Below are 11,664 nucleotides of genomic sequence, written 5' to 3'. Positions count from 1 at the left end.
ATATTAGTCATAAATTAAAGTTCTATAATTTTCAAACAAATTTGATCCAAAATCTTAACATTTTTTAATATAATTAAATATCTAATCCTTATAAATGTGAAAGCTTTCCAGAACCAATACGTGGTTGTCATATAGCTACATCTGCCACGCGTCGAAGCACCATAGGCTGGGTAATCAAACAAAATCCTGCAAAAACAAAAACACATTTTATTTATCCATACTACAAGTGTATAGCACTGCATGGCAAGCACGTCCAACACACGTGTCATAAACAAGATACGTGTTTCATCCGTAATGTCCCAAAGTTCCCTATAAATAGAAACCACACATGCAATAGTAAACTCCCCAACAAACAGTTACACAATTCGAAGCGAAAAGAAAAGAAAATGGCGTCTCATGAACAGAGTTACAAAGCTGGTCGAGCTGAAGGCCGAGCTCATGTAATAATATTATTAATTACCACTTTCGTCCTTCCATTTTCTTTTTCATTACCAGATTTTCTTTAACATTATGTTCTTTTTTGGTAGGAAAAGGGTGAGCAAATGAAGGAGAGCATGAAGGAGAAAGCAGAAGCAGCGAAGCAAAAGACAATGGAGACAGCAGAAGCAGCGAAGCAGAAGACCAGAGGAGCCGCCGAGACAACCAACGACAAGACAAAACAGACAGCGGGAGCTGCTAGAGGGAAGGCGGAGGAAACCAAGGAGACAAGCGGGGGGATACTGCAGCAGGCGGGGGAGAAAGTGAGGAACGCGGCACAAGGTGCGACTGATGCGGTGAAACATACCTTTGGAATGGCTGATGCCGATGAGGATGAACATAATTATCCGGCTACTGTTACTAGGAAGGATTAGGGTAGCATGTAGGGTTAAGATAATAATAATAGTTGCAATATGTACGTGAGTGGTTTTAGATAACGTACGGTTGCAAACGCTTCGTTGTTATGAGTGTGTGTTGTGTTACTTTGTTGTTTTAGCTTTTTTTTTAATAATAAAAATTTTACTTTTTCACTTTTTTTAAAAACAATTTTAATAGAAATTGTCTTTTTACTATTTGATTTTTTCTCAATCCGTTTGACAGTGTGGAGATGCGGTAGGGAGGACAGGTGAGAGAGAGAGTAGGAGAGCGGGAGCAGGAGCTTCCTTCTGGGTATTATATATCATTAGTTGTTTGTCCCAAGATGCCATATATCCGGTTATTATTGATGGGTTAAAGTGACGCTATTTGTGCTACTTCAAACAAGACATAGTGATTGAAGTGACGGTTATCTACCAATTTTTCTTTTTAGCTTTTATGATTTATAAAATTTATAATTTATAATTTTAAATTAGTAATAATAATAAAATTGACAAGTTTTATTTAATTTTTAAGAATTAAAAGATATAAACTATTAAACTGGTAAAAGTGTATTTTTATTAATATAAATATATATTTTAATTTAATACAATTTAATAATTTCGACCCAAATTTGTTGGAGGGAATTAGGGTTTGTAATTGGATTCTTGATATAACCCAATTCATTTCTCTTCTATCTAGACTATGTTTTTCCTCCCTTGAATTTAGTTGGAAAAGAAGATATCCTAAAATAAGGTTAAGAGGTTAGGTCCAATGATGTATGGTAAAATTACATTAAAAACAGTAGGAAAGTTGATAATTTGTATAATCTTTTTCGTGTATTCCACTCCAGTTATCCATTTTTATAACATTTTTTCTTCATCCGCAAGCTTAAATCAATCCATTTGACTTTTTGAAGGATTGGATTGATATTTCCTGTAAGGAGCAAATTGGGAAACAGATACTGAAATATTAAATATACGCCAACAAAACAATCGGCAGCTACCGATCAAATGAAATTTGAAAAACAGGTGAATATACTTTCCATATTTCTAAGCATATATAAAAACAACAATGAATCAGCACCTCCCATCGGAATGTCATCCGCGACTCTACAACATACCCCCATTGACGTCAGATGCCTGCAATATTCTCCGACTTATGCTCATGATGATGCCTATAACAACAGTAGCATGTGTGTTCTTCATGTAATTAATGCTATCAGGGTCCTGGTTAGGACGTAATGAGCCGTAAATACCTTTCTTCTAAAGATATTTGACAATTTTGACTGATTAAAGACGCTCGAGATTCATTTCTTGACACTAACAGAGCATAAATATCGAAGCATATATTCATTCAGAGCACATGTATCTGCTAAATCCTGGTGAATTCTGGTGATTGCCTTCTGCAATGATTTTAGAACGGGTTGAAGATTTCTGGAATTCTGCTGAATAGAGTTGCCATGAAGTTTGCAGAGTTCCTGCGGTAAAATGATTCGAACCATGTCAAAAGCAAAACACAAACGAACATCAAGGTATTTGATAAAATGACCAGAAGGCTACCTGACACCATTGAAGGACGAACTCTAAGTGCGGGCACCTTTCAAGAAGGTTGGTTAAAGCCTCAACTAATCTTTGCAAGTACCGATAAGGGATTGATGAAGCAACGGCTGGAACATCAGTGGGATTGACAGAGAAAATACACTTTTTAATTAGTGAATCTTCATTTAAACGCAAGCTAAGAATTAAAGCTCGGCTTGGCTGTTCTTCATTAAGTGCTGCATCTATGGCCTACATAACAATTATGATTAATTAATTCACATTAGTAAATTTAGTGAAACTCAAAAATTAAGAGAAGAAAAAAAAAAGAAAGTACCTCCGGTGTAACATCGATGTCGAGATCTGTGGGATCGAAGATAAATGAGTCATCGATTGAATAAACAAGAACACCCTCTGTTGTTGCTGCTGAGAAGCTTCGTCCTGTTGGAGCAATTTTAAGGGATTTTGTTCGGATGACAGGCCTTCCATTATTAGGCATGGATCCTGGTAGATTATATCCCACATTTCCCCGGGTTTGCTTGTCAATACCTTCTTCTGTGTCACTGTTATCATCATCGATTAAATTCAATGGACCAGCTTCTGTCATATGCTTCGAGTTTAAGAAGTCAAGAACTCCATCCAAAGAGAGGTTATGAGTTATTTGAAATCGTCGAAGTAGAACCTGGTTTCAAATGGAACAAAAAAAAATGAGTGGAAAGCATGTTGTAGAGCTTGAACTAATGAAAAAAGAACATAGGAACGGGAACATGGGTGCTGACTACTGACTAAGGGAATCAAGCCGAGCTGAGCTCAAGTTGTAAGAAACTTGATTCAAGATTAAAATTTAATCTATTCAAGCTCACTTGATTCAGCTCATTTACCTAGTAAAAACTAAGCGCTATTTTCATAATCATTTGCAAAGTCAATTATTTATGCTCAAACTCAAGTTCGAACCAAGGCTTCTCCATACTAAAACATATATAAATTAAAAAGTTTGATTAAGCTCACATGATACTGAAATTCAGCTTGCTCAATAACTCGAGTTGCTGCAGCTCAAACTCGGCTCAACAATGATTGAGCCAAATAAGTACCGGTTGAAAACAAATATCTCCAAAAAGAAGAGGAGCATGTCATGATCACTTTTTTTTCAGGTGTTAGACATAAGTAAACTAAAGAAGGGCATGTTATGGCACTCATATATACATACATCTAAAATGCCAAAAGAAGCAATGGTTTGAATGGCACCTAAAATAATCCAAAAATGAAATTTTTGGGGGGTCAATCTGAAAATAACATTTAACCAGGTGAAAATAGGCTTCAATGTTCAAATTAAAGTATATTATCTACTATGTGGATAACTTATATGTATTTAAACTTTACCTGATCAGAAACATCATACATACAGATATATCTGCTATTTCCTCCAGCTAAGATGTAACTCCCATCAGCAGAGTAACATAAGCTTGTGAAACACTTTCCTGAACTTGAGTTAGCTGCAGATCGTCTATCACTCATGAGTCGTCCTCCAGCTATATCCCTACGGCCTTCAATGGAGCGCATTGACTCGCCATCAATAGGGTCCCAAAAGTGAATCTGTCCATCTAATGTGCTGCATGCTAGTTGCTTCCCATCCGGTCGGTAAGTAAGGGTCAGAACATCATGTGTGTGTCGGAATGTTTCAACAGCGCCTTTTTCTTTAAATACATTCCATAACCGGACAGTTTTGTCCCATGATGATGAAGCTAATATTGCCTAAAAATAAAGAAACCAGAGGTGCACAGCTTATATAACGCCAGATAAAGATAGGTGAACAGTTGATAGATAATGTTAGAAGACACCTTTGGAATAAAGAATAGAAACGATGGATATAAATGGAAACTTAAAACAAACTGAATCCGCAGAAAACAAGTGAAGAAAAGTCAGCTCACATCTGTAGGAGAAAACATCAGCCCATGAACCGGACCTTCATGACCACTAAGAACCTCCAATAGAAGGTTTCTCCTCATTGACCAAACAAAAATCTGTAAACATGATGACGAAGAAAACAAAATCATGAAATGTGGTTTGCATGGGAACATAAAAATCAAACAGCATTAACCAATTTACCTCGAAAGAATCTAGAGTTCCCGCACAAATCACTTCACCACTTTGATCAGCTGCCAAAGAAACAAACTGCTTATGAGAAGGGGCAGTAAATGTTCTAAAATTTCGATAACGCAACAGGTCCCATGCACGAACAGTCCCATCCAGAGATGCACTTAAGAGGCAATGGTTATTAGCCATAAAATGGAGTGCAGTAACCGCATTAGTATGCTCACTGAATGTTACGAAGCAAAAGCCTGACGATACGGTCCATACCTGTGGCAAGAAAATTTTAAAGTTTCAGGTATTCAAGTGAAATACATGCTGAAAAGCTGTGTGAGGCATATATATTGCACAAGATTCTTAAAAGTTGAAAACCGACGCTATAACCATGAAAATAAAAGGCCTATATAATGCATATCAACCAGGTAAGTTTCAAACCCTTAAAACACCTCTCAAACTTTCATTTACCTTCACTTTATTATCATCGGCTCCAGTAGCCAAGAGCTGTGAATCCGGCGAATATGCCAGAGTATTCACATCAAAGTAGTGTCCCTGTTGCTTCAATATATAACTCTCTGACCGCCACTCCCAAACCAACAACTGCCCCAACTTTGCACAGCCGAAAGTCAACCAATTTCCAAGGTCATTGAACACAGCTGTTGTAAGCTTCTCTCTTGATATCGACAACAAATGTATGCAAACAAAATCCGGCATCTGATATAATCCAAAAACCCCATTCGAGAATCCCACCACAACAAGATCAAGTCCCTTATGATAATCACATGCGGTCACTTTGGCAGGAGCTTGCATAAAACAATCTTTCCTCAACAATTCCCATTTGCCTCCATTCAAATACCCCTCACCTTCACTAAATCCACTTTCTTTCCCATCAGAATCCTTCCTTTTCTTACCAATTCTTTCCCCATCTTCACCTTCCCTCTCCGGCGTTCCTGGAGAGGGTGGCTCCACATCCATCAGATCGTCATCTCTGGCATCACGATTAACATCATTTCCACTATAACCCCAACTAAAAATAAAACCATCACGAGCAATAGTATATGCTTTATCAACTCTATTCTTCTTCTTATCAACACCAAAGAAGCAACCAACAACAGAATCCCTATGACCAAGAAACAAAAATGGTTTTTTATAATTACCCCTTTTTTTATCCACAAAAAACAACCTCCCAGTCAAATCTTTAGACCCAACAATCAAATATTTCGATTCATTATCCCAATCCATTGACAATATCTTATCATTGCAATCAGCGAATGTTCTAACCAACTCAAACGCAAAAACTTCCCTCTTAAACCCAGGAGATTTCCATATTTGCAACAACTTACCCGCTGCAACAGCTATGTATTTCCCATTGGGGCTAAACTTGACGGCGTTTACTGGATGTTTGAACGTTATGCGATGCAACACCACTCTACGAGGGAGGTTGATGAAGAGGCAACGGTTGTTGTCGTCAACGGTGAGGAGAAAAACGCCGTCAGGTGAAGCAGCGATGCGGCGGATATTGCTGGAGGATTGGATGGGTAGGGTAATGGTTTGGGATTTGACGAGGTCGGTGACGGAGACGCGGTTACCTACGGGGGAGATTAGGTTGGTGTTTTGTGTTACCACGGCGTTTCCGCCGCGGTAAGGGGCGCCTAAGAGGTTTTGGAATCGGTAATTCATTGGATGGTGACGTCCGTTTGGGAGGTGGGAAAGTGAAGGAGAAGTTATGGAGCGGTGACAAAAGGGGTTTTGTGTAGGGTTTAAACTTTAAAAGAGAATGCAGAAACAAAGAGAAGCCTTATTGGGCTTTCTGATCCGACCCGTAATATATACTATGAGCCAACTACCAACCCAAAACATTACTAAATGCATCCGGTATAAACTTGTTCATAAGTTGTTTAAGCCTAACAAAATTTTAGGTTAGAGCTTGGCTCAATTCGAAAAGTGGATTTAAATTTTTGTCAAAATTTGAGTTATAGATGCTAAATTTAGGCCCGACTCGGATCGTATTAAAAATATTTTATTTTATTTTTATATAAAAATTAAAATATATAATATATTAAAAACATTAAAATAAATGTTTCTCAATAAATTTAAAATAAATTTAAAAATTCTTTATACTTAAATAACGATAAGATATGTGCAACTTAGCAAGTAAATGTCTCTAAAATAATAGCAAAATTAACAATAAAACAAAAGTTATATGATATTCAAATAATAACAACTAAATAGTAGCAACATAATAGTGAAATGGTAACAAAATAATGAGAAAATAACAAAACAACAACTTTTTTATCTAATGTACAGAAACTAATTTACTCATATTTTGAATAATGAAGGCAAAATATCAATAGGAAATACTTTACGATTTAAATATCAATAGGAAGTATGTTAAGTAATAGTTTTTAGAAATAAAATAAATTTTGAATAAAAGTAATTTACACATGGGAAATTTTGAGTCACTTCTCCTTCGAATGAGAATATTTACGTATTTATTGTGGGCTCAAAAATATTTTGGTATGATAAACTTAAATAATTAATTTATTTATTTAGGTCCTACAATTATTATTTTAGAAAATTTTAAAATTTATCTTTCTTTATATATTCTTTAGATTCTTTTAAAAATTTATAATTTTAAAAATATAAAATATAAATTTTTATAAATATTTTGAATTTTTATTGAGAGAGATCAATTTATTCATTTTAAAATCGATAGAGACAAAAAGATATTTACATCAATTTTTATTAGAATTATTCAAGTTATTAAAATTATAAAACTCAACTCGAATTACATATTTAAGTTGACTCGAAAAAATTAAATAATTCAATTTGATTAACTTAAAATTTAAATTTTCTTTTTCAATTTTTTTAAATCGAATCACTTCTAACTTCAACAATTAGACGAGAGATATTAAAATATGTTGCAAGCAAAACACTATGTCGAAAATCCCAAACTTTCTCACCATATTGGTGGTGTAGCCAAAGAACTTATGAGAACCAATGATCTAACTTCCCTCGTAATTGCGTATGATGACACATGCACCCTCCAAGACCCAAATTTCCAACATACGAACCATTATTCGCTTTCTAATCAATCTTAGGTTGAGTTTGGATAGGCGGTGCGTTAACCTGCTGTTAGTGTAAAAACAGCGATAGTAGTGAGATTAGATACTATAGAGATACTATAGCGTGAGACAAAAAGTAAACTAAACGTACCACACCCAATACCCCATCCAAACCCACCATTAATTTACCAACTGCTTGTTTGGTTCACCGTGTTGGGTATGCGATTACGCCTCTATTACGCGCTCCCCACCCATTCCTGCGTTTGGTTCACTGTAAAGCCCTATTACGGGCTTATGCGGTTACGGATGTAAACGCAATATTCTCCGCTTCCTGGCCGATTTGCATTCCCTTCCAAAAACGCTGATTAGCCTATTACGGACGCATTCCCGAAAACCTTCTCTGTTTTACCCTCACCAAAATCGACCTGCAGCCTCTCCCTCTCCCTCCCTTCCGAAATCGCTGAAATCGACCAACATCAATGTAAGTTGTTTCGCAAAATCACCTCCACCTCTCCTCTCCGTCCCTTCCGAAATCGCCGCTCCGCTTTCACTCCATCGTCTCGGATCTCCATTAAACTGCTTTGGTAAGTTGTTCTTTTCTTTTTTTCATCTCGGATTTTTATTTTCTTCCTCATGATTTTCTTTTTTATTTGTTTATTCGCACTGATTATTCCCACCGGCCGAATGTTGTTTATTTTTAGAACTGATTTGGTTTATTGGATTTTGCCCAATTTTCGCTTTAGAGCATTTACTATCATCATCTGCTTTTCAATTCTTTCTCCTCTTCCTCTTCCTCACCATCTGCTTTCTATCCTTTCGGTTCCTGTCGATAACTCTCTCTCTTTCCTGTTCTCTTTCTCTATTCTTTCTATCTATAATTATATTTATCTTCTTATTGACACGGATATAGCTATGAGATCCGAGGGCTTTGTTGAACATTTTGATTGAAGGATTATCATTCTGCTTTTTTTCTCATGTGATTTGCATCTTGATTATACTCATGCACCCTTAGTGAATGCATTGTTATTAGCGGTTTTCTGCAATGGGGTTGTATTTTTGGCTGTTAATTGGCCCTTAGTAACTCCAGTGCAGTATGGAGTTGTAATGCTATCGAATAATTGTATAATCTCAACCAAATTGTGTATGGGTCTTTAGTTTCATTTATCTTATGAACTATGTCAATCTCACTGGCAATGTCAACCAAGTTGCTTTCTATTTTGGTGCACGATTTTCATTTGGCAAGAATGAGAGGTATGTTTGCTTTTTCTTTGTCTGCTATTGGAGCATTGAGTTTCTGTTTGGAAAACTCAATTGCTGCAGTATCATGATTCACTTTTAAAAGCTCAATTGGCATCAAAGGTTTCTTGTGTTATGCTTGAATTCTAGCTTTCTTTTTAGTGTTTTCTGTTTGTTTTCAAAGAAAACGGAGGAAAAAACGATGAGAAATGTATGTTTACTAATTTCCAACTCCATGCTTGTCAAAGTGGAAATATTTCCTTTATTTTAAATAAAATTAGACCTTTTTTTAAATAGATTTTTTATCCTTAAAATTTAGTTATTTTCCATTTGGTTTCTGAGAAAGTTAATGAGCCAGGTTTTTTTCTGAGAAAGTTAATAAACTGTTCAGTTTGTGTGGTTTCTATAGGTGAACTTAATTCTTTCATAAGAAGATGATTAGATTGTTCTTTTTTAGTTTTTAGATGCAACAATTGGATTCTGTTGCTTCCTTATGTCTATGTATATGTGCATGTAGTTGATGATAAATATTCTCTGGCATACTGATTTCTAAACTTAGAGGGTATAATATATTTTGGTTATAGGTCTTCGGTGGTTTGAAATGTTATAGGAATCTTCTTCCTTTCATGGTCTATTTGCATTTTAATTTGAAGTGAGACAAAAATAACTTGTCCTTTAGTGCAGCAAATGACCACTGCTTAAATTATTAGCTTTGATTAGGTCATTTTCGCTCTCTAATTATGAATATAATTAAAGTGTATTTACTGCATGTGATTCTTTAGTTCTACTTGATGTCTTGAACAAATATTTACATGCCATTCGATGATTACGTTTAAGTTGCTTTAGTGTGGTTATTTTGGTGCGAATGGTGACAACGAATGTTCGAGCTTCTAACATTTCTTTCCTTCTTGTTAACTATGAATTTACTAATATGAATTACGACTACAATTGAGACAGACTAGCATATATAGTTTTAAATGCCATACTATAGTAATAGTTGATTCAATCTAATACCGATGTGAGATAATAATTAATAACATCCTTAAAATGTAGGAAGATCTTCCTTCAAATAATTATTGCTAGCGTGGTTTCGGCAGGAGTCATATGAAAAGAAAATGGAGTCCATTTATTCTCTCAAACTCACTCGAACTTCCTTTCTTAATTATTTTATTCTGCTTGTGGCTTGGTATATATCAATGTGCTTTGGCATTGTCTATGTTATGAAATCCATGTATTACCTTCATCAATTTCTATTTAGTTGTAAAACTGTACTTAAAATTCGTTCCATGTAAAAATTGGACCTCATATTGTTGAATGAATTGCATGCTTATGCCCTTGTTATTTGTTATTTATTTTCTTTTACTCGTTCTTTTGCTTAAAATGCGGCTGTCTGTCACTAGGTGGATTGGCTGATTGACTGTGATTCCTTTGTAGGTATTGGACTGTTACCTACCGATTTGCTCGAGACATAAATCGTTGGCAAGCTGAATCTCTAGTTGCATTTCAAGAGGTATTTTATAGTTGCAATTCCATGAATTGACTGTTTTTTATGGTTTACTCGATAGTAATGTTTTGTGAAAAAAGTGATGTATTTCTTTTAATGAGAGGTTTGCCGCGTAACTTCCTTTCTTAATAATAAAAACTCCTCTTCTTCTTCTTCTTCTTGTGTTACCTATTTATACATAAATATAAACAAATGATAACATTTATTTGCAATAATTTCCTTATTAAAATAAGATTCTATATTTGCTTAATTAAGTAAGGTCAACAAGCTTTTATATTCCATAAATAATTTATGTTTTATAGAATTGTTTTTTAGGAAATTATTAAAATAAAAAGAATTTTACAAAATGAATATACTTTAATAAATTATTTACTAAAAATTTTAAATTAGTATAAAAGTATTATTATTTATATCAAGTAAAAATGAAATAATCTTTTTATAGAATTAATACAAATAAATAATTTCTAATTATTTATAAATTTTAAAATTAATTTAATTATAATATAAATTATTATTTATTTTTATTCGTATTTATTTATCCAACACCCAAATGTGGTAATAGAGTTTTGGTTTTCGAGTAATCTACATTTGAAACAATTCTCAATCTCTAGTGTCAAAAACATGACCGTTGGTTCAGAAGATCCAATATGATTCCCATTTATATACCCTCATTGGAAAATCTTTTCTCAACTCTCAATATTTCACAACAATGACATATATTTGAGTTAACATCATATCATTGGACATACCTGCATGTTTCTCGTCTATATCTTTGAAATAAGATATTTCATTAATTAAGTTCTATGTGTTAAATGAAAGAATATTTTATTTTGGATAATTTTATAGGTATTTAATAGAGAGTAAATTCCATTTCTTTATTATATTTCATTTAAGATTATATTATCTTATCAAATAATCTAATTATATTCACTATGTAGTTTTAATTAAATACTAAACAAAATTTATAACTTAAATTATAACTTTTTCCGAAAATCTAATTACGTTAATTAATCCATAATTTTAAACTATTACCAACTTAAAGGTGAATCCGTTAAAATCGTAATTAAATGAAGGGTTGAATGCTTGAAAGTGCTTCTAAAATTATGATTGAAAGAAAAACAAATATTCATTGTTATTATGATTGACAAAGCTTCTAAAAATTCTTTAAAGAAAAATGTGGTTTGTTAATGTTAAATTTGTAACATTGTTGTCAAAAATACGGTTAAGATTCTAAACTAGTATTGTTCATTTTTCTTTGATAGTGTGATATTGCTTTCTATTGAAGCGGCTTGTTTGATTGCTTCCTCCACCCACGCTTAAGCGTCTTCTTTTCACGCAATCACTGTAAGTTCTTTGGCAATTAAATTATTTAATTTTAGTTTATCGTTATTGAAATTATGATTGG

At 34.0% G+C, this 11,664-nt stretch overlaps 2 protein-coding genes across 3 annotated transcripts; one reads left to right on the top strand and one right to left on the bottom strand.

Annotated features, from left to right (window-relative positions):
• Positions 1–349: 349 nt before the first annotated feature.
• On the top strand, positions 350–1,007 carry LOC105799104 (late embryogenesis abundant protein D-7). 2 transcript variants are annotated; one of them, XM_052621414.1, is made up of 2 exons: positions 350–440; positions 534–1,007. In XM_052621414.1, exons 1-2 carry the CDS (start codon positions 387–389, stop codon positions 849–851), a joined length of 372 nt encoding a protein of 123 aa, XP_052477374.1. In that variant the 5' UTR covers positions 350–386; the 3' UTR covers positions 852–1,007. The 2 variants fall into 2 exon arrangements, with proteins under 2 accessions (XP_052477374.1, XP_012484931.1); XM_012629477.2 differs by having other exon boundaries at positions 528–1,007.
• Positions 1,008–1,810: 803 nt separating this feature from the next.
• LOC105799103 (periodic tryptophan protein 2) lies at positions 1,811–6,214 on the bottom strand. The gene is made up of 7 exons (XM_012629476.2): positions 4,923–6,214; positions 4,476–4,727; positions 4,298–4,390; positions 3,750–4,121; positions 2,707–3,051; positions 2,394–2,621; positions 1,811–2,311 (listed from the first exon to the last, which is right to left on the bottom strand). The coding sequence occupies exons 1-7, from the start codon at positions 6,132–6,134 to the stop codon at positions 2,141–2,143; spliced, it is 2,673 nt and encodes an 890-aa protein (XP_012484930.1). The 5' UTR covers positions 6,135–6,214; the 3' UTR covers positions 1,811–2,140.
• Positions 6,215–11,664: the final 5,450 nt, after the last annotated feature.

The sequence above is a fragment of the Gossypium raimondii genome, chromosome 9 (genome assembly GCF_025698545.1).
Source record: "Gossypium raimondii isolate GPD5lz chromosome 9, ASM2569854v1, whole genome shotgun sequence".
Taxonomy (NCBI): Eukaryota; Viridiplantae; Streptophyta; class Magnoliopsida; order Malvales; family Malvaceae; genus Gossypium; species Gossypium raimondii.
The sequence above is the reverse complement of the archived record's forward strand: the minus strand, read 5'-3'. Positions and strand labels throughout refer to the sequence as shown.

Coding starts and splice junctions, on each gene's coding strand:
- LOC105799104 (XM_012629477.2), top strand. CDS start 387: ATGGCGTCTCATGAACAGAGTTACAAAGCTGGTCGAGCTGAAGGCCGA. Junction 441..527: donor GAGCTGAAGGCCGAGCTCAT/GTAATAATATTA, acceptor CTTTTTTGGTAG/GAAAAGGGTGAGCAAATGAA.
- LOC105799103 (XM_012629476.2), bottom strand. CDS start 6,134: ATGAATTACCGATTCCAAAACCTCTTAGGCGCCCCTTACCGCGGCGGA. Junction 4,728..4,922: donor CCGATGATAATAAAGTGAAG/GTAAATGAAAGT, acceptor TTCTTGCCACAG/GTATGGACCGTATCGTCAGG. Junction 3,052..3,749: donor TGTATGATGTTTCTGATCAG/GTAAAGTTTAAA, acceptor ATTTGAAACCAG/GTTCTACTTCGACGATTTCA.